The sequence below is a fragment of the Oryx dammah genome, unplaced genomic scaffold (assembly GCF_014754425.2).
Source record: "Oryx dammah isolate SB20612 unplaced genomic scaffold, SCBI_Odam_1.1 HiC_scaffold_26, whole genome shotgun sequence".
Taxonomy (NCBI): Eukaryota; Metazoa; Chordata; class Mammalia; order Artiodactyla; family Bovidae; genus Oryx; species Oryx dammah.
Window position 1 is genome coordinate 25,713,399 of NW_024070210.1, and position 27,268 is coordinate 25,740,666.

Genomic DNA, 27,268 nt, shown 5'->3' on the forward strand with positions numbered 1-27,268 from the left:
CATTTTTACAATGTTGTGTTAATTTCTGCTACATGGCAAAGTGACTCAGTTATATATATTCTTATTCATATTTATAAGAGGTGTTTTGTAACGTGACAAGCCAACTCCCAAAACCATGATCTCAATAAGGAAAACAAGGATGCAGGGAGAGAGCAGAATCCTGTTTTATTAATGACATTCCTTTTCAAGACAAAAAGAGACACGAATAAGGGAGAAAAAATAGGGAATGAGCAGTCAGGCGATTTCCTCAGCCTTCAAAGTGAGTGTGCTTTCTTTCCTTCCCCTTTATTGCCCCTTACTACATCCCTTTGTATATCCAGACTTTTAATTATAGATTCCATATTACACACAATGGCCTTGGTCAGGGTGGGCATTAGAACCAAGCTGCAGGTGTGACTGTGTTGGTGAAGCAAACAGTCGAGCCATCTGGAAGAGGTGGCGTCCCCGAGAGCCAGTCCCCGGCTCCAGGATATTGGCTGGAGAAGGAGTTGAGTTTTAGGCGTCTCGAAATTCCCATAAACCAGTTGGAAGAAAAAGGCCACAACATGATAGCGGGTTCACCTGGGAAAATCGAAACCTGGCTGGTGCGCTGACAAGCCGTGGAGAGGAAGAGGTGCTACTGGGAGCAGCTGCCTGAAAAGGAGAACCAGGTAAGAGCCCCTGGGCTGGAGGCTGTGCTCGCTAAAGGGAAACAAGTGAAAGCCATGGCTTAAGTTCCTTCCAGTGTGTGTGTCTAGGAAGCCAGTGTATGTCCCCCAGGTCACCAAAGTGACCACGGTTCACTTGCAGGTTACTCTGTGATTGGTTCTCAAGGCACTGCACTCTGGACAGCCCAGCACAAAACCAGAGAAACTGCTGAGGATTTGGTCCTGTGAAAAGCCACCTCTGTCTCTTGCCATGGTGAGAGCTTGATATTTTCCTCCCTTTACAATTTGCCCCAAGGGCAAGGGTATTAATGGCCCGGTTTTTAAAATTCTTAATATGCTAATCCCATCTGTAGAGTAGCTACCACTTCAGCAAAGAATTGCCTAAAGCTCACAAAGCTATCAACTCAGACAGACTTAAAAAGCAGACTAGAGCAGATGATAGCCCTGAGCTAGGACTGAAGAGAGCTGAATTCGATCTCTAATATTAGAGTTGTAGTGTATTAACTCTTGGGTTCTGAAGTCTGCTTGCCTGAGATTCAAAATTCTGGCTCTTGTTCGTCGCTTTAATTTTGGGCAAGTTACTTCTCTCAGCTCAGTGTCCTCATATATAAAACGAGGATAATAATAGCTTTAACCTCAATGTGATTGTGAGAAGCAGAGGAAATAATGTTTATAATGCACTTACCTCAGGACCAAGGGGGACTCAGGTGCCAGCTGCCCTTATCACACAGAACATGTGACCAGAGCTAAATCTGCAAGATGCAAAAAACCCAGGTCTCCCCTGGACTGCATGAGGGTGGACTTCTCCGTGTCTCACAACTGCTTCCCGCCCCTGAGATGGGTGCTCCCCATACAAGGCAGGCTGAATGAAGAGACGGCACAGGACCCCAGAACTGGTGACACAGCCCAGTGCTCAAAACCAGAGAACACGCCTTAGTTCTGTTGTCACCCCAAGTGAGGCTGTGTCATCCCCTCCTTCTGCTAGTGGTGGCTCTAAACTCGGGACACTTGGTACTCTGGCTGGCAGAATTGCCCAGAAACCCCCGTGGTGGTGGTACTTAAAGTGGACCCTTGGGCCATGCCCCAAGGGTGCTTGTTAACAGGATTCTCAGGCTCCTGCTCCCCTGACCAGCAGCCCACCATGGCCCACCAACCAGTTGGGCTGTTTAACAAGGTGATTCTCGTGCACTCAGGTTTGACTCCCCAAAGCAAAATAACCCAGAGAACAAAAGGAAACTGTTGGGACAAGTGAGTCAGCTGAGTTGAATTAGCCAGGTGGGTCTGAGACAGGCTCTTAAAGGCTTGGGGAAAGGGGGCGGGGAGACACTTGTCATAAGTCCGATGGATAGAACTACCTCGACGGTGTCTGCGGGGCTCAAACGCTCATGAGGGCTGCCTCGCCACTTGCTGAAGCCCCAAGCAAAGGTGATATCATGGGGCAGCACCCATTTTTATGCCACACTGACTGTCCTGTGTCACCAAGCTGGCTTATAAGCCAGCCGGAGCAAGGCTATCTCTCAGGCCCATTTGCCAGGCTCCATTCTGCACAGCATGAAACTAGAGCTTTTCTTTGCTCAAAACAGTTTCTCTGTCCTGAGGAGGAAACCCATGTAGGCAAGAGGAGTTTGCCAGCCTCTAAGTTGGATAGACAGTGGGAAAATCATGTTAGGAACTAGGAGCCTCTGACTCTGCTGGATCATGAGTGGGCAAGACAGAGTGTCCTTCAATTTTGAGGTTCAATAGTTTGGGGTTTACTGAAGGCATGGGCTTAATTAATATGTCCCCATACTTTCCCTGAGAAGGGGATAAACAAAAATATTTTCTAGCTTATTTCTCAGATAGAGAATCAAATTGGCCAACTCATTCCCGGGCCAGCTTGGAGGAGCAGGATGAGGTGGACACAGGACTGACGGCACTGGGCAGGCCCCTGCTTGCCTTCTCTGGAGCCTTTCCCAGCAGCAGCATCACCCAGTGGGCGCGTGTCGTCATTGCTCCGTTAGGTCAAGCTAGCGACAGGAGACTGACAGCTTCAGAACCAGAGCCTGGGTGGTTTAGGTCACAGGCTCTGAGCCCACCTGTCTGGACTGCCTGGCTCTGGATGACTCCGCCATGGTTTCCTGAGGCGTGACACGAGGACAGCAGTAGCACAGAGTGCCGCTGTGAGGCGTGAAGGCGTAAGTTGGAACGTCTGGCACTTGGGGAGGACACACACGTTAGCAATTCTTAGGTCTGTCTGCCAGCATAGGTCCTGGCCGTGCAGCCGTTTTGAGTTTTGTTGAGGTATGGAGTGAATCAGCGCTCTCCTTCAGTATGTTAAAATTCTCACAAAGAAGGGGCAGTAAATACATGTTGAATACCAAAGGGCATGGTAACAGATAGGTTTTGTTTGATTTCTGAAGGGACTCTAGCAAAACATGGTCTGCTATTGTTTGAAAATATCTCAACTTGGGAAATGAAATACACCCTTGCTGACTGGGTCAGAACCATTAGCCATGACCTTTCTGGTTTCTTCACCCCGTTCTCCATCCTGGTTTCAGTTCATATTTCTGCAGTGCCTTCCTGATGACCTGCACTAAGCTAGCCACAGAGACACTGAGAACCATCCTGCGCCTGCCTTATGTTTCCTGCTGGGGCCTCGTTACGATAAGGGTGGAACCTTGGTATTTACAGGGCCCCTTGAGCAGGGGTGAGGTGGGGACAGACTCACCTGCTGGCTCCATGCGGTCTGATGACTGGATCCAGGGCCCACGTGCTCTAGCTCTCCCTGGCTGACGTGTGTACCCTGAGTGCACACACACACACACCCCCAGCAGGACGGGTGTGTCTAGAAAAGAGCCAAACAGGTGGGCCTGGACAATTCACAACCAGCCGAGCCAGTTCCCTCCCATGCCCATGTGGGATGCCAGCCGCACCAGCAGGCCCAGGTCTGACTGCCAGGCCCCATTTAGGGTTGTTTTCCTCTGATGTCCATTGCACGGGTGGGGCCCTTGTACACCTACAGCCTTCTTTGGGCCAAATTATCCAGCACAATCTCTGCTATTAATTTTTTCCAGTAAATTAAAGGCCAGAGGGGGAAAGAAAAGGAAACGAAGAATCAAGGATCCCATGTTAAGAAATCTGTGCCAGAACCTTCCACTCCAGCGCTGAACATGGTGAGGGTTTGAGCCTCCTGCCAAGAAAAGCAGAAAGCTGACAGCTCCACTGCAGGCCCAAAGGGAAAGGTAAGCCCTTCACAAGCCAGGTCCTGCAAGGCCCCCATGAGCCACGCAGAGTCTGGTTCAGAAAATAACCAAACAGGCGTGCGAAGCTGCCGCCCACGCCCCTGGGCGCTCATCAGCAGAGAGGAGTCCAGCTGGCACTGTGGTCCCACGCACAGGCTTGAGAGTCTCATTGTTCCGTATCTCCCGGAGGCATCAACGACTGGGAGGTGGCAGGGACAGATCTGGGGCTAAAGGACAGTGGCCAAAGGCTCTGGGCCAAAAGGCCACAGCAAGGCCAGCCAGCTGAGAGGAGGAATGTCACGTCCACAGCAGATACCTACTGCAGTGGAGACTTCGGGTACAGGAACTCTGGTTTGAATGACTTGACTATTCCCCAACCAGGGAGTGAGTCCAGGGCCCCGTCCTTCTCAGAGAGCTGCCATGAGCCTTTCGGCAGGCCTTCTTTCCACCTGGTCGCTCCCACGAGCCCAGGTCTGGTCCTCATGTTTGCTGCCGCACCCCGAGCACAATGCCTGGCCTGTCACGAGTTCCCCACGCATACACAGGAGTGTGTGGGCCAGCGGACTCCGGCTCTCTGGTGAATGTCCGTCTCTGAGCACTGTTGGGTCCGTCCTGGGGTCGGTTTTGCGTAAGTTCAGTCCATGGCTATTTGAGCAGCCTGTATTCTCAGCCCAGCACTGTGTCAATCACTGGGGAGGTTCGGGGCAGCTGATGAAGCCTGGGCCCTGCCTCTAAGAAGCTTAGAGTAGGTGGAGAGCAGATTCATACACATGGCACAAGTGTGCTTTTCCAGGCTACAGATGCCAGAGGAGTTCAGAGGCTGGGGCCCTCCGTCCAGAGAGGGTTGGCATGTGGGAGGGGCAGGAAATAGGGCCAGGTCATCACTTCTCAAGCTCTTCCTGTGCTCTCCTTCCTGCCTCTCCCCACCACAGTGCCAGCCTCAGGCCCCTGGTGCAGCCGGCAGAGGAGCAGGGTGGAGGCTGTGGGGGGAAGGAAGGTGGGCCAGAGCCTCTACCCTGCACGGGCTCCTGGCCTGTAGGCCCAGGCCATCACAGGTCTGGCGGATGGCAACATGAAGTCCCCCATCCAAGGTAACCAGCACGCAGTACCTTTTATTTTGAAAAGAATTTAGTTGTGACCAAAGATTGAGAAAGGAGTCTACTGAACCCTAAGGTACCCATTTTCCAGTGTCGACAGTTACCAACACGCAGTACTTCTTGAAAGAAAAAGAATAGAAAAATGCATTATTATTAAAAGAAAGAATGGGTATGAAGGAGGGACACAGGAGCCAATTGAAAGAGCTCCTAATCGGCAAATCTGGAAAAATTGGAGCAGTAAAATAAACAACACAGTATTAAAACATTGATATATAACCCAAAGTATAAAATATTAATCATGATATAAATGATTGAATGAATAAATAGAGCATAGGTAAACTTCCCAAACGAATTGCAAATAATTTATATAGCTACTCCGCCCTCAAGGATGTGGGGTATAACTCCCAGCCCCTCAGTTGGGCTGTGCACATGGGCTTCCTTCTAAAGGGAACAGTGTGGAAAGGGGGAGAAAGAGGAATGGGGGACAAACCTCAGCCAGGTGGCCAAGGTTAACAACGTCAGTGAGAGGCCATGTTGATAGCATGTACCCCTGATAGGATGGGATGAAAAGGCACTTGACCTTTGTGGTCTTTCTCCCCAAAACTCAGTCTAATCATGAGAAAAAACTGACACAAATCCCAGTGGGTGGGCGGCCTGCAAAATACTTGATGAGTCCTCTTCAAAACTGTCAAGGTCACCCAAAGCAAGGTGAGTCTGAAAATATCACAGCCAAGAGCAAGCTAAATGTCATGAGGTAATGAGGTGTCTCGAATGGGATCCTGGGACAGAGAAAGGGCATAGGTAAAAATGAAGGAATTCCAAATAAAGTATGTGCTCAATCATGTCCAACCCTTTGCAACCCCCTGAACTGTAGCCTGCCAGACTCCTCTGTCCATGCCATTTTCCAGGCAAGAAACTGGAGTGGGTTGCCATTTCCTTCTCCAGGGGAAATAAAGTATGGGCTTTAGTTAATAGGTCAATATTTGCCCTTAGTTATGATGAATGTACTATATTAATGTGAGATACTAACAAGAGGGGAAACTGGCTAAGGGGCAGAAGGGAACTCTGTGAAAGTTTATTATTTAAAATGTATTATTGTTGTTCTTTCTCACAGCTGTGTGTCTGCAGAGGGCAGAGAAAGTGTCCCATTAACCTGGGCTGTTGATGAGCCCTCCGCCCGCCTGCCTGGTTTTGTTGTTGGATGTGCCTAAGAAGTAGGAACGAGGAACAGTAGCCACTGGGCCCTGTGCTCTGAACCTCCTGCATCAGCTAGTAAAACACAGAGCCAAGGTTACTGCGGGGAAGTGAAAGAGGATGTCCAGGAACCAGTTAGGCGTGCCGGGCTGGAGTGGAGAAGGCTGGCTGTGGTCAGCTCCCGGGAAAACTGACTCACCATGCCTTGCCTGTGAGTCACGCAGCGTCACACTGTGCGCCGGGTGGCCCGCACGTGGTGCGGAGAGCGCTGCTTTATGCTGGGGACTGACAGTTGAGGGGTGGGGGTGGCAGGGGGGCTGGCCAGAAGGGTAAGGTGAGCCTGCCCCCACTCTTCATTATCATCATCCACATCCTGGTGAAAGATGGGAGTAGGCATTCAAGGCCTTGGTCGTCCACCCTATGGGAAACTCAGGCACATTTAGTCTGCTCCCCACCCCCTGAGACCACCCATTTCAGAGACTGGGAGTGGTGGGAGCACATGGCCTTTGGAGGCAGCAGACCTGGGTTCAGGTCCAGACTCCACTATTTGATAGCTGGTGAGTCACTCCAGCTTTCTGACCTGTTTCTCCATCTATAAAATACAGATAACACACCTGCCCCACCCACCTCGAGACTGAATCAAGCATCAAGTGACGAGGGGCAGTGACCAGGAGGCTGTCTCCCCTGGGTTCTTGTTTGGATGGAGGTGGCAAGGACAGTCAGCATTCTTTTTTTTTCTTTGTCTGTCCTGGGTCTTAGTTGCAGCACACAGGATCCTTAGCTGTAGATATGGGATCTAGTTCCCTGACCAGGAATCAAAGCTGGGCCCCATGCATTGGGAGCACAGAATCTTAGTCACTGGACCACCAGGGAATCCCTAACAATCAGCATTCTTCAGGCAGCAGGTGAGAACTTCGTAACTTGGGGGCTAATCTGGGATAGAATTTTGTGTGTGTCAGGATGCCTTTGGTTGCAAGCAATAGTAAATAATCAATCCAACTCAAATTGGCTTACCTAACTGCAAAGTCCAGAGGTAGATCCAGGCTGCAGGGGCAGTGTGACGGAGCTCTGGCTGTTTCTCAGTAAGTCTCTCAGGGAGTCTGTGTGGACTGGCCTCTAAGACAGGCTTCCTTCTAGGTAGGGAAATGGTTGTTGGAGTTCCAGGCCACACATTCCACCATCCCTAACAGGAGAGAGCTGCTTTCCCCAGTCATCAGATGTCTAGGGCTTCCCTCTCTTTGGTCTATTTTAGGCCACATCCTTGGCTCTAAATCAATCACTGAGGCTAGGACAAACCATGCTGATTGGCTTAGGCCTGGGTTATTAAACCTGAACAAGTTGCTGAAGCAGAAGGATAAATTAAAATGATTAGCTTGGGCCAATCAGGACCTGGCCTGGACGGGGGTTGGGGGGGAACACTCACACAAGCCTTTTGGCTGCCACAGTTGGGGAGGGAAGGAATGGATGCCATAATGTCCATGACAGGCTTCTAGAATCCACCATTATGGAGAACATAGTGATTAGATCGCTAGCATCCATCTCTCCCTTTTAAGAATCAGCCTGCAATGCAGGAAACCCTGGTTCAATTCCTGGGTTGGGAAGACGACTGGAGAAAGGATAAGCTACCCACTCCAGTATTCTTGGGCTTCCCTGGTGGCTCAGACGGTAAACAATCCACCTGCAATGCGGGAGACCGGGGTTTGAGCCCTGGGTTGGGAAGATCTCCTGCAGAAAGGAATGGCTACCCACTCCAGTTCTCTGGCCTGGAGAATTCCATGGACAAAGGAGCCTGGCAGGTTATAGTCCATGGGGTCACAAAAAGTCAGACACAACTGAGCCAGTTTCATACACACACTACGAAGTTGTACTGAGGCTTCATTCTTTCCCCATTCTTGGTCTTTGTGCTTCTGATGGAGCCCCATTTCCTGCTCATGGGAGAAGCATGTGATCAATCACTGTATTATAGTCTCCTGGCCATGGGATTGAGCCTCAGAAAAGCACTTGGCTTAATCAAAGCCAGTGAAATGCTATGATACTCGCTGGGAAGGAAGTGCCTGCTGCTCTTGTCTGCTGAACTTGACCCTAAGGGTATGTAAGGTTGGAGTTATTGCTGCTGCCATTTTAGAATCACGTGGAGAGAGCCTGACGCCAGAGCCGTTATAGAAAGGTGGAGAGAAACCCATTGAAGCCACTCACAAAGCTACGCTAATTCCTGAACGTTACAGTTTATGAGTCAACACATTTCCTCTTTGCTTTAAGCCAGTTTGGGTCCGGTTTTCTGTCAGTTGCAACAGTTCTTTACATCATACAATTCTTCCTGTTCAAGGGCAGTGAATGACCTGAGCAATGCACACTGGTGGTTAAAATGTTTGGGCTGAATGTTAGCAAGTACGTTTTGTCATTTAACACTAATATCATGTACATGGAAAGCATCCCAGCCATGAGAGATGTGGGAGAATGTTGAATGGGATGGGATTTAGTCTAGATTTCAGTTCAGTTCAGTTCAGTTGCTCAGTCATGTCCAACTCTTTGCGACCCGTGAATTGCAGCACGCCAGGCCTCCCTGTCCATCGCCAACTCCCGGAGTTCACTCAAACTCAAGTCCATCGAGTCGGTGATGCCATCCAGCCATCTCATCCTCTGTCATCCCCTTCTCCTCCTGCCCCTAATCCCTCCCAGCATCAGAGTCTTTTCCAATGAGTCAACTCTTCGCATGAGGTGGCCAAAGTACTGGAGTTTCAGCTTTAGCATCATTCCTTCCAGAGAAATCCCAGGGCTGATTTCCTTTAGAATGGACTGGTTGGATCTCCTTGCAGTCCAAGGGACCCTCAAGAGTCTTCTCCAACACCACAGTTCAAAAGCATCAATTCTTCAGCGCTCAGCCTTCTTCACAGTCCAACTCTCACCTCCATACATGACCACAGGAAAAACCATAGCCTTGACTAGACAGACCTTAGTCGGCATAGTAGGGGTAGGTAGGCAAATACAGCCCATGAGCCAAATCTGACCCACTACATTTTCATAAAGTTTTATTGGCACATAGCCACACTTTGCAGCTGTCTTGTACTACAATGGTAGAGCAGAATTGAGTAGTTGCTTGCAAAGCCTAAAATATTTTATCAATAGCATTTGGCCACCTGAGGTGAAGAGCTGACTCATTTGAAAAGACCCTGATGTTGGGAAAGATTGAAGGCAGGAGGAGAAGGTTGAGACAACGGATGAGATGGTTAAATGTCATCACCAACTCAATGGAGTTTGGTTAGACTCCAGGAGTTGGTGATGGACAGGGAGGCCTGGCATGCTGTTATTCATGGGGTCGGAACTGAACTGAACTTTGGCCTTTTAGAGAAATTTTGCTGCCCTCTGGCGTAAATGGTGGAAGAATAAAATATTAGCAGACTGCTTCCCCCAGATGAATACCCACATCCTCAGATGGAAGGAACACTGAATAGCCCTGAATCATAGACCCACTAATCCCATCCATATCCAGCCCTATTCAGGAACAGAGATGCAGTAGAGAGTAGGCTTGTGGACACAGCGGGAGGAGAGTGGGGCAAGCAGACACTCAGTGACATATACACGCTACCCTGCTGTGAACAGACAGCTAGCGGGGCACTGCTGTCCAGCACAGGGAGCTCAGCTCAGTGCTCTGGGATGGCCTAGAGGGGTTGGGGTGGGGGGGCAGTGGGCGGGAGGCTCAGGAAGGAGGGGATATGTGTGTACACCTAGCTGGTTCCTGTTGTACAGCAGAAACTGAACATTGTAAAGCAATTATATTTCAATAATAAAAAAAGCAAAGGGGAAAGGTCTCCAGAATAGCATGGAAAGAACATGTGATTCAAGCCCTACCATCAGCTTTAGGAAAGCAGTTTCCCAAATTTATCCCAGAATGGTATGTCCTGAGTCTTTGTAAAGATGTCAGCGCTGTTATCTATACATCTGACTTTTGAAGCCAATGGATTCCATGTCTACCAACAATAAGCACACGTAGGGCACTCAAGAAGCTCCATTTTTAACTCCTGGCTATCAAGCTCCTGCCAGAAGTGCAGTGTAGTTAATACTGATGAAAACAGCCAGGGCCATGTAAGCCACCACCCTGCCAGGGGTTTATAAACTCCATTCCTCTGCCAAATTAAATCACCAGGAGTCAGCATGTCAAGATCCAAGGCTAGACCTCCATGGAAGGCTATCACAGAAATGTTATTTAATAGTTTGTCTTCTGCTTTTGTGTGAGGTTTTCCCAAGAAGGCCTTCATCAAGGACACTCCTGCATTGTTACAGCACAGTGGCCATCATCTAACTTGCAACTTCTCAGAAATTATACCAGAGGGCAGTTTAATAACATTGTTGTCTCATATTGTCACCTCAGTCAAGTTTGTGCTGGCTTATCCACAAGGACCCCTCTCTGCTCATAGTAGTCTGGCAGGCTTCCCAACTTACATAGCATTCAAGGTGGGTCTGGGATAGGTTCCAGGGGGATGTTGGGGCCCATCTGGAGATAGAGCTCTGTAGTCAATTTCTTTATTGATAGAGGAAATATTTGGGACAACCTACTTTGAATGCTGTGGAAGTGCCTCTAACTTAAGGATCCATGATAAATCTGAGGACCCACTTGGAATGCTCTTTTAAGTCAGGAAACCCTCCAGACCCAAATGGGAGCAGAGAGAGGTCTCATGGATACACCAGTATAGACTCTCCTGAGGTAAGAATACCAGTGAACGATCCTCTCTTTTCTACCTTGCCAAATTTCCCTACCCTTCAGGGCCTGGCTCAAATCCTCCCTCCTTGGTATAAAGCCAGTGTAGACTGAAGCAATCCCTTCTCTTAACCACACCAATTACTACTGCAATTAATCTCTTAACACCTTGAGGCTACTGGTGTTAGAGGGCTGGCCTTTCATTGTAGTAATGGGAAGGTGCACTTCAACTTGTTGCTTTGTAGCCTGAACATTTGTTAGCCTGGCAAGAACAGCACGAGGACAAGAATTACAAGCCAGGATATGGACCTGGTCGATCTCCACCTCTGTAGGCACCTTCTTCTTTCCCATCAAGGAGGGACAGGCCACAGAGCACCCGCCTTCTTGGCTTCTCCTAGGGAAAGGGTCTGACCAGGTGAGGAACACCAGGTGACCACATGATGCCGACCTGCCCCAGCAGCAGCTGCCCTGCCTCTTGCCAGGATGTCACCCACTGCCGAGTTCCTGCATGAGGACTCAGGAGCAAGGTCCCTGCTCATAGCCAGGTGAAGGAGACAGACACACAGACTGGAACCTGTGTGTGTGGAATGCTGGACGAACTGAAGGGCTCCAGGGAGGGCGGAGCACACAACTTCTCCCCCTCTTTGTTAGGTCCTCCCTGTCCTCGACTGGAGAAGGTGTGGGCAGGAGGAAGCCAAGTCACACCTCTTTGTAAATACTGACTCACCCGGTCTGGAATCACATACAGGAGGAGACAGGTGACCCACAAGCAACTTGGAGAGCTCCTAACGCTGGACACTCGGGAGTTTTCTTGGTACCAGTCATGAATGAGAGACGTCATAGAAAAGGTTATTTTTTTATTATTTCAAGGAGGTAATACATAGCTCAATACGCCAAAGCATAGGAAATTAGAGGCAGCAGATGGCCAGAGTTTTTGAGATGAGCCTTATGCTGCATCTCTGGGTCCCTATCTGCCCACAGCCCACGGCTGCTTACAGGAAGGCCAGACCAGCGACATGGAGCTTGCTGTGACCATCGGAGTGGGGTGAGCCAACACCACCCCCACTAACCGAGAAAGGGTTGTTCTGTGTGAGCAGCAGGGGCCCTGCCAGGCTGGACACTCTGGGCAGCGCTCAGCCCTGCCCTGGCAGCATCCAGCTTATCTAGCACTAGGTTTTCTTTCTCTGAGCCTGGAGTAGGCAGGATGTGAATAAATCCTGAGTCAGAAATGAAGGTGAAAGACTTAGTAGTGTTAATACTCGGGGCGAGAGAAGACAACACTGTCTTTCAGAGGGTGAGCAGGGAGTCGGGGCAAGAAAGACGGAAACAGCCTGGCTGAGGGCTGAAGGTGCTGCCTTGCAGTCTTCAGAGGAGCTGTTCAGGGCACGTGATGCGGTGGCTCTGGGGCTGCTTCCTCTGGCTCAGAGTTGAACAAGAAGTTCGTTTTCCATTCATAATTGGTTCCCAGGTCTAAGCTACCACACCTGGGGCCGAGGCAAATCCTGCCCATGCGGCAAGCTGGCCTTGGAGATGTGTGGTCAGTGCCCAGTCTGGAGAGGGAGGGACTCACACCTCCCGAGCCCTTCTCCCCAACCCTAACTCCTTCCCCTTGCAAGTAATCAGGCTGGGAGGCGAGGACCTTGGGCACCTCTGAGTGAAGCCCCAGCACGTTATTTTCCTGGAGAATTCATTTTGGTGAGACTCAAAGTCCCTGCCTAGGCATGGAGCAGACTTCTTTCCACCCACAGGAGGCCATCTTCCTGGTGACGCAGTGGTAGCACACGTGAGAATCGCAGCAACAGCTCTGAATGCTGCAATACTCAGACGTCATTCATTTCGATGGACAGCCGCGCTGGCCAGCTGGCGGGGCAGGGCTGCTATTCCAGCATGCACTGCTCCCCAGCCAACCCTGGCCGGGCCAGAGCTGGGTCCAGATGCTACACAGCTGGTAGGTTTTTGGTAGGACAGGAGTGGAAAGAATTTTTAAAAAACCACACCATTGTGTTCTCTGAACCAAGAGCCATCAGTTTTGTTCTGTTTAACAAAAAAGGACAAAGAACCAAGCTTCACAGCGGCCAAGGCTTGTGCAGCACAAAATGCAGTATGTATCGACATGTATAAACCTTGGTCTGACTGGGGAGATGGGTGAACACAGAGCTGCAGGACCCCGTGTCCCCTAGTCAGTGGCAGGCTCCGCTGATGCCTCATCCTCATGTTCCTCAAAGCCTGGAACCGGCTTCTGCAGAAAGTACATGGTAGCCTGGATCACTTTGTCTGGTCCAATATTGTACACAGGGTGAGTGGGCTGCTGCAAAGAGAAGAACAGATGTCAATCAATCACCTCGTCCATGGTCCTTGGACATGTGCACAGCCTTTGCCCATTAAATGCACTTGTAAGAATATAACAAAAATCAGAGCTGCACATGGAGATTTATCTTACAAGGCCCTAAGGTTCAACAACAGGGTACTGGTAAAAACATGTTCTAGCGCATGGGACACAAAGGAATTGTAGAGCCATTAAAAAATATATGCTTTCAAATATTTGATGACATTGGCAAGTACTTACATTAAATGAGGATAACAGTATGTGTGATATCCCAAACTTACTTTTTAAAGTGTTTGTAGATGTGATGTATATAGAATATTCCAAAATAGGAGCAGTGACATGACTATTTAAAATTTTCTAATTTATACTTGTATATATATCTCAATTATTAAAACAATGAACATGCATTTATATTTATAATCAAGAAAAAGGTACACAACCCTAACATTTAAGTAAATGTGTCAGGCCATATGTAAATTATTTTATCCCACTGCACCACAGAGACTCTGGTTTGAGACAGGGTACAGTCCTGGGCCAGTATTCAGGATTCTTCCACTCTGGGACAATGAAGAAGGGGACATAATTGCAAGAGATTTAAAAACTTCAAAGAAAATACCATCCCCAGCTTCATGCCAAAATATAAAAATTTTGATAAACTGAGCAGCTTTATAGAACAATATGGATTTTCAAAATTGCTCCAGAAGAAATTCTTTAAAACCTATATGAATAAGTTAAATAACAACTGTTTATTCTGCTACAACCATTTCCCACACGCCACCAAATACTAGGTCTACCTGTTTTCTCAAGCAAGTGTTAGCTTATGATCTCTAACTTACACAAAATTTTCCAAAGAAAAAGTAGGGAAGGAAGATACCTATCTAATTTTATGAGGCTATATTATCCTGAAACACAAACTGGAAAAGAACAGTACCATAAGATCAATCTTTCTCATGAACACACATGCAAAAAAAAAAAATCCTAAATAAAAACATGAGCCAAAAATACCAGCAGGGCAACTCCAGCAGTGTGATAAACCAGCACACACACACACTCTCTATTATAACCAAGTAGGGTTTATCCTTCTAATGTAAAGTTAACATCACAATTTGTATTAACAAAACATAATACAGATTAAAGGAGAAAAACCCAGATGTGAAAAAGCATTCAATAAAATTTAACACTAGATTATGATTCAAACAAAAAACAACTCAGCAAACTAGGAAAATGGGGGGAATATTCTTAACTTGACATGAAATATTTATCGAAACTTCACAGTCAGCATTTTCCTAAATGGTGGAATTATAGAAGCCTTTCCATTACAATCTGAACACTTTCTATTACCACTTCTGGTCAACACTCCACAGAGCATTTAGCCAATACAGCAAGATAAATAAAATTATCTTACATGGCAAGATAAATAAAATTCTTAAGCATCAGGAAGGAACTGGCAAAACTGTCCTTATTTGAAGATGACAGTATGGTCTAAATAAAAAAATCCAAGAGATTCTGTAGACAAACTATTAACAACTATTAGGAGGATTCAGTGGGAATTCCCTGGTGGTCCAATGGTTAGGACTCCAGGCTTCCACTGCAGGGGGCTGGATTTGACCCCTAGTCAGGTAACTAAGATCCCATAAGTTGCTTGCTGCTGCTGCTGCTAAGTCACTTCAGTCGTGTCCGACTCTGTGCGACCCCAGAGACGGCAGCCCACCAGGCTCCCCCGTCCCTGGGGTTCTCCAGGCAAGAACACTGGAGTGGGTTGCCATTTCCTTCTCCAATGCGTGAAAGTGAAGTCGCTCAGTCGTGTCCGACTCTTAGCAACCCCATGGACTGCAGCCTACCAGGCTCTTCCATCCATGGGATTTTCCAGGCAAGAGTACTGGAGTGGGGTGCCATTGCCTTCTCCAATAAGTTGCTTGGAGCAATCGAAAAAAGAGAATTCAGCAAGGCTGCTGGGTGCAAAGTTAAACAACAATTATCAATAGCATTTCTATACATTAATAACAGCCAATTATAAAATAAAATAGAAAAAAATACTGCAGTCACAATAGACACAAAAACTATAAATTTCTTAAGACATAAATCTAACCAGATATGCTAGTCCTTTGTGGGAAATGATAAAAGACCATTAAAATATAGGTAAAAAACCTGAAAAATATTAAGGGAAGCCTTAATATTAAAGTCAGTTGTCTCCCATTAAGATTACATTTAATGTAATACAAATTCCACTAGCTTTTGTGTTTGTGTGGAACTTAATAAGCTGATCCTAAAATGCACGGGAAATCCTAAAATGCAAAAGTCAAAGGATAATGAAAACAAAAAGAATGGGGTAGGTGAGTGAGACTTGCTTACATGCATTTAAGATTTGATAAGACAGTGAAGATAATAAAACAGACCCATGGAACAGAGTGTCCAGAAACAGAATCAACTCATAAACAGAAACTTGAGTATGTAACAAACATGTGATACACATCAGTAGGAAAGGTTGTAAATTTCAGTAAATGGTGCTGGTCAACTGGTATCCAAAACAGGAAAAAGATAAAATTATATCCAACCCTCACTACAGATGGAAATCCATTCCAAAGGAATTTTAAAAATTAGATGGGAAAAGCAAAATTTACATTGTTTAGAAGAAAATGTGTTTATGACCTCAGGTAGGAAAAGATTTCTTAAGTAACCCCATGCCCACCCCAAACCTTTGAAAACCAAAAAGGCACATAAAATTATTCACTTCAGAGTTGAAATCTTCTATTCAACAAAAAACACTAATAAGAAGGTGAAAAGTCACAAGCTGGAAGAGACTCACCACACACACATACCATTGACAAAGAGCTCGTATCAAGAACACACAAAGAACTACGAAACGTATAAGAAAAGAGCAAACAAAATTGCACATCAGTAAGAAAATGAGCAAAGGAAAAGAGTGGCTGGCAATTTACAGAAGACGCAACACAAATGGCCAAAAAAATGTTTGAAAAGATGCTTAGCCTCACCAGTAACCAGGGAAATGCAAAACAAAACTGAGACAGCACTAGTCAAGTTAGCAGAAAGGAAATATCGAACTACAGCACAACTCAGCTTGGTGGTGCGTGAGTGAAAAATAACCCAGTCACACAGGGGCACAGTTCAGGGCCATCCAGTGAAGATGAAGGTGGGTGTCCCAGAGAAATGGTAACAAGAATGTTCACTGCAACACCTCGTATCACAGCACAAGCCGAAACCATCTCGACGCTGACCAGCAGGAGACTAGAAAACGCAACAAGTACACCTAGACAAGGGGATACCATACAGTAGTCGAGATGAAGAAATTAAAGCAATATACATGAAGTCGGCTAAACCTCAGGGTAATGTCAGTGAGAAAAGTGATGCAGAAGATACCTGTTATAAAGCAACGGAAAGCATACAAAACAACTCTATTATAATTTGTAGATACATACCTCTGTAGTGATAGCACAAAAACATCTGCAGGCATGATCGATGATGGATTTAGGATGGGGTTACAATGAGGAAGCAGGGAGGGAAAGGAGCGGAAGAGGGCTGCGTAGCAGGCAACCACATGAGAAAGCTAAAGGGTTGCTACTTGGATTTTCTCAGTTAATTAGTGAGGCTGAGCATCTTTTCATCCACCTACTGGCCATCAGCGTTTCTTCTGCTGGAATATTTCATGGCAGTCTGCACGGGCACATCATCTGATGGCCAAGGACAGTCTTAGTTGGAGCCATGTCTCAGGCTCCTGACTAGGTTCAGAAGCATCGCCTGTGGCCAGGCTGGCTTGAGGCTGGATGCCGCGGTGAACAACCAGCCCACAGGGGGCTGATGGTTTTTGAGGGAAGCAGACAAAACCCAGTTAAACACACACATGACAAATTGTGCTGGTGCTATGAGGGGCACAAATCATGCTCGGGCCGAGCGTTTCTGGGCATCTCATTTATAGACGGTGGTCTGAGAGGGTTTCTCTGGATGCAGGGCTGCACGTTGAGAGCTCCAAGAGAAGACATCAGCCACACGGGGAGGGGCCGCTGCTGCAGATGCAGAAACCACTGCCTCCGAGCCAGCTTCCTCGGAGATGGGGATTAATGACAAGTGGTCTGGGTCCTAGACTCTGGGACATGGGCACACACCCTCCATCACAGGCTGGATCCCTGCTTAGAACCTCACAAATGGGGAATGGGCTGCAGACAGAGGAGGGGAGGTGTGGGGACGGCGAGCTCACCAGCCCGTCCATGGGGGACACTCGTGCCGTCGGTTCTGGAGGCCCCACAGGGCTGCTCTGCCCTCCTGCCAGCTCCGTCATGGGGGCCCTGCGGAGAAGCGGTGGTAAGCCCCACCCCCGCCACACCCCGCCTTACCAGGGCGTTTTCAGGTACACCCAAGACCATATCGTGCAACATGGCTCCGCTGCCGAAGTGCTGGGCTATGGACAGGCCACTCAGGCAGTAGCAGGTGTGGTAGAAGTCCCGGGACCTGCAAGGATGCGGCAGCTCTGAGCAGGTATCCTCTGCTCCCCACCCACCTTGGCACAGCCTCGGATGGCAAGGCCACAGATGAGGCCCAGGGAGGAGGCGCTCGGGCGACCAAACCCACCCTCCGCCAGCCTAGAAGCCTGGCATCCCCCAGCAGCGTTTTTCAGAGCTCCACCCTGCCTGACCGCAGGAACTGTCTGTCCTCTTGACTTCCTTCTAGGAAGGGCTCTCCAGGGTAGTGTTGCTAAATCCATAGAGTACATTTAAAAAAAAAAAAAAAGCCATCCATAAAAAAACCCTACACCAAAATTTCTAGAAATGGGTCAAATTCTTTCTTCAAATGGGTCAAAATTTACAAATGGGTAAATTGCTGGGGGCCAGCCTTCAGCTTAGCCTTCCCCTGGAGGCATGCAGGGTGTGTGTGTGTGTGTGTGCGCGCGTGTGCGTGTGTGTGTGTGTGCGCGCGTGTGCGTGCAGGGAGGGGTGGGGGGGTGAGGGGAGTGAGCAGCAAAGGAAACAGGACTTGACTGGCTTCCCTTTTTCTTTCAGTATGGCACCTAAAGGTGTTCAATCTACTCTATGAAAGCTGTGATTATAATCTCTGTTTATGACATTCTTGAGAGTCCCTCAGACAGCAAGGAGATCAGTCAATCCTAAAGGAAATCAACCCTGACTATTCATTGGAAGGACTGATGCTGAAGCTGAAGCTCCAATACTTTGGCCATCTGATATGAAGAGCCAGCTTACTGGAAAAGACCCTGAAGCTGAGAAAGATTGAGGGCAGGAGGAGAAGGGGACAACAGAGGGTGAGATGGTTGGATGGCATCATTGACTCGATGGACATAAATGTGAGCAAACCCCAGGAGATGGTAAAGCACAGGGAAACCTGGCGTGTTGCAGTTCTTGGGGTCGCAAAGCATCGGACTCGACTTAGTGACTAAACAACAGCGTGACACCCAGGAGTTTTAAAACCCTCTATCCTGTTCTATTTAGGTCAGTTTGGTTAAATAAGAGGAAAGAAATGTTACCCATGCAGCAGTCTGTTTACCTAACTGGTAAGGGGGTGCAGGTAAGCCGGGAAAAGGAGGGAGCTGGAAGCGCAGGATGGACGCATGGTGGACAGGGCTGCTCCGTGCCCAGCTGCTCCCACGTCCTGTGGGCACTAAGCAGCTGCATGGGAAGGGCTGCCCCGTCCGGGTCTGAGCAGGCCTGCGTGCTCAGCCCCCTCGCCCCGCCCTCCCCAGAGACAAAGCACTCACTTGCCGGGTTTATCCAGAAGCCCCCCGGTGGGGCATTGGCAGCACATCAGGATGTACTCCTGCAGGGCCTGCTGGTGAAACATCCAGCGGCTCATGCTGAGGGCAGGGTCACCTGCAGAAGACAAAGGGTCAGTGCACGCCTGGGCCTGGGAGACGTCCGGCGGCGGATCAGTGCCTACTTTGTATTTTATGATCCAATAGGAAGTCAAGGTTTCCCCCCATTCTGCTTGGACTAATCTTGAAAATCACATTCTTGGGACACGTCCCTTCTCCGGAACCTTAAAATGGGTCAGAGAGCAGCAGGTCAGAGTAGCACTTGGCTTTACCTGAAGCGTCTCCTTCTCCTTACCTTGGATGGCAGTTCTAAACCACGTCCCTTGCAGGCACAGAGGAGCTTTTTAGCTCAGCTTTCCACACTGACCTCTGCTACTGCGCCTGACTGGGTTCACAATTCCTCCCCTTGGGCTTCTTAAGACTTTTTCTCTAGCGCGTCTCTCTTGTCAACCAGACTCTTGATTAGCCGAGAGAACTCCAACAGGGGTAATACTGGCTGTTGCTTCCACTTCTCTTAGCCTGAATTTAATCCATCTCTAAAGGGAATTCTCCAGCTAGTCTCTTGGCTCAAAAAGTTTCTCCAAGAAGAAATCTAATAACCGCCCTCCTGCATCATATGATAGTCTAAGCAGAAATTGGGATTCTGGTGATAATACTAAAGTACTGGCCAGCAACTGAGCTTCTTCACTCTGAAGTTCAACCAGCGGTCAGAGAATCTGTGGACACGGTTATCAGGGGAGGAGGAGGGACAAATTACCACCCAGCAGATGTGCACGGAAACATTTATATGAGAATTGTTTTTAAAAATACACATATAGGATGTGCATTAAGTCTTTGGTCAATTTTATACTTTGATGCCTTGGCTACAAAGGTAGTGAACACCCTGTAAATGGCAACTGAAAGATAATTTTTCTGTCTTTTTTTTGTTTTATGCATTTTTCTATACAGGTATGATATTTTCTATACAGGAATGAAAGACATATGATTATGTCTTTCATTTAACTCTAGAGGCATACACTTTTCTGTTCTGCTACATAATCTTCATAACCATCATTCTGAAAAGCCACAGAGTATTTCATAAGTGGACACATGTAATGGCATCAATATAGGCACTGGACCCAAACTCGCACATATATGCGTAGAGAATCTTCTATGGTAAAAATTCATCAAAGTTTATAGCAAATGTGGTACATAAAAAGAACTTTCCAAAAGAGTTAATTTTGGAATATTCATATACATAGACTACTACAGAAAATAATTATTTTCAGATTTCTTAAATGAGAGATGGGAGGAGAGATGGGGGCAGTTGGAAAATGACCGCTATCTCCCAGGTTGAGCCCTGGATGATGTGCACGGTTGGCTGATGTTTGGGGGCCACATATAAAAGCCACTCATCTTCAACACTCAAGTCCTGCCCGGCCCCTGAGATGCTCACACTGGAAGAGGCACACGGGAACTGAACCTAAGGAAGAGGAGCACAGTCAGGGCCCCTTTCTTGTGCTCAGCCCAGGATACATGCTTCCTGAAGTGCTCACAGTATTATAATTACTTTCCTCTTTGTTCTTTCTCCACTTGTGAGCACAGCGCTGTAGGAGATATACACAGATATGATGGGACTTCTCTCTAGCGTACTTGTTGCCAAGGCTGTTTCCAGTTCCTTGCAATCATACAAAATGCCGCAGTAAACACCTCTGTAAATCTTCTCTATGTTTAGGATTATTTTCTTGAAATAGATTCAAAGGAGTGGAATGATTCAGTTAAAAAAGAATAAACATTTTTAAGGCTTTTCATAGATACTGATAAACTGCTTTAAGACTTTATATAGCTGCCAGTAAAATTTAAGATTTTTCCTGTACTACCTCCAGCATTGGGTACTTTTAAAAAGTTCTCAGTGATGCATGTATAACTGAATCACTTTGCCATACACCTACCTGAAACTAACACAGTTAATCAACTGTGCTTCAGTATAAAATAAAAATAAGATAAAACATCAGATATGGAAATAAGTTTTCAGCATTTAAAATGTTAAAAAGAAAGAGTACCTAATCATTTATCTTGCTTTTAATTACTAATTAGGGTGAAGTTTTTTCATAACTTGCTTACTAGTTGTATTTCCTTTTGAAAGTATCCTTTGTCTTCTGAGATACAAGAGTCGATTTTATTAACCTAACTTTTAACTATATTTACCCTTTATCTGTATCATATGGTATACTTATTTCTCCCTTTTTGCTCTACTTTTTGGCTAAATGGGTTTTTCAAATTACATAAATATAGTTTACCTATATGCCATATGACACTTAATTTTTCCTTTGTGATTTCTTCTTTTAAGAAGCACATTCAATGGGCACAGGGATTGCGGCGGGGTGCGGAAGGGTGGGGGTGGTGCATGAAAATTCTAAAACTGATTGCAGGGGTGGTTGCACAACTCTGAAAACACTAAGAACTACTAAATTGTACACTTCAAATCAGTAGATTGTTCAGCATGTATATTATATCTCAAGAAAGCTGTTATTTTAAAAAGCATATTTATCAAACTTTAGGATTAACTGTATGAAACATTAGTATAAAGTATACCTTTATTTCATATCATATAATAAATAAAAGACTTAAGGTAAATGATAACCTATCGCTAAAACTGGAAACTGAGAAGAAAATGCTATGTTTATTATTAAATAGATTATAGTGTTGCGGTTACCTCCTACATTTCTCAAAGTTCATAAACTCGACAAGAACTTCCTGAGATCCTGAATTCGCACATCAACAGGCACAATCACAGAGGGATAAAAGGAGATATGATTAGAGAGTGATAACTGTGCCTTTTAAATCCTTTATCCCTCTCCCTTAAAATACAGATCCCCATTATAATGTCATTTTGCATTTCAAAGGTTCCTTTTATCTGAGAAATCAAAAGTTTTTCCAACAGTAACTGACAGGTACAGCCACATGGAGCTCAGTCTTGCAGGCGGACAACTATGGAGTATTCCCCAGCCAGCAACTAGTAACCTTCAATCCAAACGGAAACTCACAGGCCTGCTACGGTCTTACTGCTCCACACACACAAAAGTGACTTAGCATTGGACATTTTAAATATATGAATAATAATTCATTCTTCTACTCAAATACTGTCTTCTATGCCTAAGGCAGCCACCTCATGGACTACTGACGGCCTGACGACCACTCGCCGAGTCAGGGATGGCCTGGGTTCTTGTGCCACAGTGTGCTGGTCCCATGGCATCGTTTTAATTATCAGTGTCAGCATCATCACCTTCAAAAAACATATTTGTTCACTTACTAAAATGAAAGTAATGCACACGGTAAAAGAACTGTGGTGTTGGAGAAGACTCCTGAGAGACCCTTGGACTGCAAGGAGATGCAACCAGTTCATCCTGAAGGAAATCAGTCCTGAACATTCATTGGAAGGACTGATGTTGAAGCTGAAACTCCAGTACTTTGGCTACCTGATGCAAATAACTGACTCATTTGAAAAGACCCTGATGCTGGGAAAGATTGAAGGCAGGAGGAGAAGAGGATGACAGAGGACAAGATGGTTGGATGGCATTACCGACTCAATGGACATGAGCTTGAGTAAACTCCGGGAGTTGGTGATGGACAGGAAGGCCTGGTGTGCTGCTGGCCATGGGGTTACAAAGAGTCGGACACAACTAAGCAACTGAATTGAACTGAACAGTGGGATATAAAACTTTAAAAATATGCTTCCTGGGACTTCCCAGGTGAATTGCATACATACTGCTTGGAAACCTAACTTTGACTACAGTATATTATGAATATCTTTCTACATCACATCTCCTTCTGATCCCCAACATCAGTATTTTGTCCACCACTCAAAACTTCCTCCCAGATCCCTGCCTGGTCCAAGTCCACTATTTGCTGAGAAGTGAGCTACAGGCCTAATATGGGCCTCCTCCCAGGGAGTGAAAAAAGCTAGAAGCACGAAAATTCACAGACAACTGACTTTCTTCCACAGGCAAATGTGGAAATATGACCAATCCTCCAAAACTTGTGCTATAAAAAGCAAAATGTAAAGCAGGGACCCTGTGAAGACGTGGGCAGGTAGGGCTCCTGTTACCCTCTCACCAGATTCTCCCGACAGCTACAGAATGACTGCATCTTATCCCTTCCAGGGACAGGCTTGTGAAAGGTGGAGGGTGTTACCAGAGGTTTGACCTCACCAGTTCCAAAAACAGAGACCACTAAAACCCCAAGTTATTTCTTGTTTTGAAACATTGGACTCTCAGGGAATTTCTGATTTCCTACTATAGTGTCCAAAGCAGAGACCATGCAGGCTCCAGAGTCAGCAGGAGGCCTCAGCTCATCACCTTGAAACCTGGGCTCTAGGCAGAGGAATCAGGACAGGCTGCGACAGGGAGGGTGGGGTGACAGAGACATAGGAGAGAGCCTCGGTTTCTTCAAATAAGAAACTAATCAAGGGACTCAGGAAAAAACAGCCAAACAAGAGAAAGTTGTGTGTCGGGCAAGCGGGTGGGCGGGAGGATGGGGGGCAGTAGAAAAGAATCGGATCTCTACATTTGAGCAAAGAATAACCCAACTACTAAGCTTTCTTCTGGGCCAAAGGCTCATACTCCGAGACTGGTCAGCACGCAGCAGGGCCGCCACGACCTCCCCTCTCCCACCGGTTTCCCTCCTGTTCTCACATGAAGTAAATGAAAAAGATGATTCAGGTGGCGGCCTGAGATTTTGAGAGGTAACAAGGGAAGGCTCCCAGAAATTTGCTATTTCCCTGCTTGGATTTGCATTCCCATCTGAGGTCCCACAGAGATGATGAACCTAGGTCTCTCTACTCCAGTGGTGTGGGGGTTGGGGGTAGGGAGGCAGTACTAACCTGCATCCAGGATTCTTCAGTGAATTTAAAATATGACACTTCTAACGGCAGCCGCCACGCAGCCAGCCTGGCATGGTGGGTCTTTGCTCCAGGGGTTCTTTCTGCCTTTTTGGCACTGTTGTGACCACGAGCACAGTGTGGGTTTTCAGTCTGGTATGACTCACACAAAGCTCAGCATCGGAACCTATGGCTTCACACTCAGCTGAGGTGGCAGTCACCACACCGCCAGGCACCCACCTCCCCCACCTGCCACAGCCGGTGTGAAGCAGCAGTGACCTCTGAACCCAAGGATGAAATCCTAGCTGGCACACGCATGCCTAGGGCGGGAGGCTCCACACTGGGTACTCAAAATCCAGGATGGACAGAGCCTGTTTCAACCCCTCTAACCAAGCGCCCTGGCCTCCGACTCGGTCAGCAGCCGAGGGGAGCCGCCAGCCCCGCCAGCACCCCGGGCTCACCTTGGGCGTGCAGCGCGCGGTGAAGCAGGGGCAGGAGACCCGCCTGCCAGAAGGAGTAGCAGCCATCCACCAGCTTGTTGCAGCGGCCCTGAAATCCACCTTCAAACCTCATCTGCCGGCTTGTCACCCATTGCTGAGCGTGAGACAGAGAAGAGAGAGGTGCCAGAGGTTAAATTTTTTAGACACGTGATCCAGCCAGCTCTCCAGAGGCCGGTCTGGGAGGAAGAGTTCCCAGGTTTTGGCTTCTCAGCTCCCGTTCCCTTGCTTTGACCTCAGACATCCTTGCCCTCAACATCACAGAGGGCTCTACACTGCAACAGCTAGTTTAACCCTCTGGAGGCAACCAACATGAATTCCTGCTTGGGGCCTAACAGACAACTAACCGCCTGTCCTGGGTTCCAAGAGGGTTCTGGTGCTGAAAGAACAAAGGGGCCAGCCTGGCCTGGAAGGAGACCTGCAATAACGCCTCTTAATAAACAAGGTGTAACTGGGAAGTCTCAGGCCAGACCACACAGTGGCTCGTTTCTATTCACTTTCCCTGCTCAGGGAAGTTTATTAAAAGCAAATAAATGGAATTTTGTGCCACAGGTCATCAGAGGATTTCACACCATTTTTGGCAAGGAAATTCACCCCAGGTTTCTTAGCACAGCCCTCGGCCCTTGCAGAACCAGGCAGGGGCAGAAGCTACTAGCCCTGGTGAACGAGGATGGCTCCGTGCGCTCTAGCCACTCTGCTGCTCCAGGGCAAACTGGCTGGCCGACAGAAGAGCCTTTACCCTGAACCTGTAAAATGGCTCTTGGTGCCACTCGGTGGTCACACATGATACATTCCTCCCTTATCTCCAAGTTTTCTAAACACACTCTACTTTGAACATCAAGATAGTCAAGGGCTTGGCCTCGAGGAATGAGCAGACCAACTGGCTGAGCAGATAATATTTCCATGTCGCTCCCAGCCCCTCAAGACAGTCGCAGCCACCAGCCAGGATCTCAAGGAGCTGCTTCACCAAACTGAAAGGTACAGAGGAGGGCATTCCCCTGGACCTACGTTTTACTACACTGAGTTCCTGAAACGAGTCACTGAGGACCCTCTTTAGAAGAACCAGTCCAGGCCTCCTTTAATGAACAATTGTAGAGTTTAGATTATATCCCTGTTCAAGGCAACACCACCCATAGAGTCACAATCCTAAAATTCTTAGAAAGACACCAAAAACACTGCACTGCAGGAAGACACACTAATATATCCGCAGTCAGTCTTACATGAACCAGTGCTTTAGGACTGATGCCATCTAATGAAAGCAGGCGAAGCACGACTCAAGAAAACAGGCACTACAGTAGGGAGTCTATTCTTCATTTTTGTCTATTCTTCATTTTTGCTTACCCCACAGATTAAGTGTTTATTAGCCAGACTAAATAATTTTTTCAATGTCTAAGCCCATGGATTTATTCTGTTTCCCTTGGCTATATGAATTCATAAAATCCTTCAGATATGGTTCCTAGTTCTCCCAGAGCAAACAGAAGGGAGGCAGTAGTCTGGGTAAGAAGGATGCACCTACTACATACCAGGCTGTTTTATGTATATTATCTTCTCTGACCTTCAAAGAACTATTACCTCTACCTTATGGAGAAAAAGAGTTGAAGTTAAAACAGATTAGACAATTTTCCCAAGGTCACATGGCTATGAAGTGGCAGAGAAAGGGTTCAAATCCAGAACACTGTTACTAGAACTGAGACACCTACTTATTTCTTATTTCTGCCTGGGAGATGGGGCTTTTATGTTTCACACATTGTTAGTGATCAGGTTTTTAAATGTCTGATAAACTCTAAGTCTATGCATAAAGTTGACCATTTGGGCATAAACCCTTCAGGCTTTAAGAACCTTCAAGAAGAGTATGCTACAGGAGGAGGCTTCCTAAAGGCCAAGACAAAATGCCACTGGTCATATCTGTACAGGGAAAAATATAAACTCTCCTGGGACCCCATGATGGGTCTCACAATGACATCTGAACTTAGGGAGAGGAGATGAATGTCAGTTGCAGCTGATTTGCTTTGAGGTCATGATCAGGGAGTAAAAGTTTCACCAAAGACAGCTCCTTGGTGGCTGTGTGTGTGTGTATACCAGGCCTCCAGTGATAATTTAGCTACAATCTAACAAGCCCCTGAAGCTGACTGCACACTGGATAATGAGTTCACTCTGAATAATGGGCAGGAGCTTGGAGTTGAGACATAAATGCCTGGGCCACCTGCTCCGTGTATTCCCAGCTGTGACCAGCTTGTGTAAAGGTAGCTACTAAACACTCACATGGTGCGGAGGGTAATAAAAGCTCTTCTCATAACTTCTCCCGGGAGAATCTTTCTAAGACACGTGAAAACCTCTAGTTTTAAGAGACTGAAGCTATACTCTCCTAGAAGTAGGAGGCAGGTACTGTGGCCCTCCCCAGACGTCTGAGGGACTGAAGAAGGCTCTGGGGTTGGCCTAACACACGATGTAGAAGGTTCAGAGCAGGAAGAAGGAAAGGCAGGAAGCAGGGAGCCGAGACCGAGAGCAGATGTTCACCCCCTGCACTCTCTCGTAACAGTGCTGGGCTATCCAACAACTGCATCTGAAGCTTTGTTACACGACTGTCAGCCCAGAGCTCAAGGCAGGAACTGCTAGCTCTTCACACAGACAAACGTCCCTGAAACCAGCATGTCCGAGCGGTCACATCCCAGGGGCCTGGGGCCTGAGGGGAAGACAGATCACCAAGTACTTACTAGTAAGCTCTTCAAGTTCAAGGAGCGCTCCTTCTTGAGGATGACCAGCGCAGCCAGGCCACAGAACGTGTAGCCGCCATGGGCTTCCATTCCTGGTACCCCGCCAATCCCACCTTCCCAATTCTGACACCTGGGAGGAGGTCGAGAAAACCCGACTGAGTGTCAACCAGTGAGCACCCTAGATGGCAAAGAGTGAAGTGGTTCCGCTTAAGGCATAGACTGCTGCACCTATATTCAGTGTC

General features: G+C 47.3%; 1 protein-coding gene and 2 long non-coding RNA genes across 3 annotated transcripts in view; 1 reads left to right on the plus strand and 2 right to left on the minus strand.

Moving 5' to 3' along the window:
• Positions 1-140: 140 nt before the first annotated feature.
• On the minus strand, positions 141-7,246 carry LOC120852835. The gene is made up of 2 exons (XR_005718666.1): positions 7,174-7,246; positions 141-633 (listed from the first exon to the last, which is right to left on the minus strand). It is a non-coding gene; the product is annotated as an uncharacterized LOC120852835 (long non-coding RNA).
• LOC120852834 lies at positions 3,556-6,198 on the plus strand. The gene is made up of 2 exons (XR_005718665.1): positions 3,556-3,868; positions 6,080-6,198. It is a non-coding gene; the product is annotated as an uncharacterized LOC120852834 (long non-coding RNA).
• A 4,451-nt stretch (positions 7,247-11,697) lies between the features above and the next one.
• Positions 11,698-27,268, minus strand: part of LOC120852822 (protein farnesyltransferase subunit beta) — an 81,638-nt gene continuing 66,067 nt past the window's right edge. Inside the window, exons 8-12 of the mRNA XM_040226282.1 lie at positions 27,027-27,156; positions 24,277-24,409; positions 18,904-19,015; positions 17,531-17,645; positions 11,698-13,163 (exon numbers count right to left, since the gene is read on the minus strand). Coding sequence (XP_040082216.1) covers positions 13,032-13,163; positions 17,531-17,645; positions 18,904-19,015; positions 24,277-24,409; positions 27,027-27,156 — 622 coding nt within the window. The 3' untranslated portion in view covers positions 11,698-13,031. The remainder of the gene's footprint in view (positions 13,164-17,530; positions 17,646-18,903; positions 19,016-24,276; positions 24,410-27,026; positions 27,157-27,268) is intronic.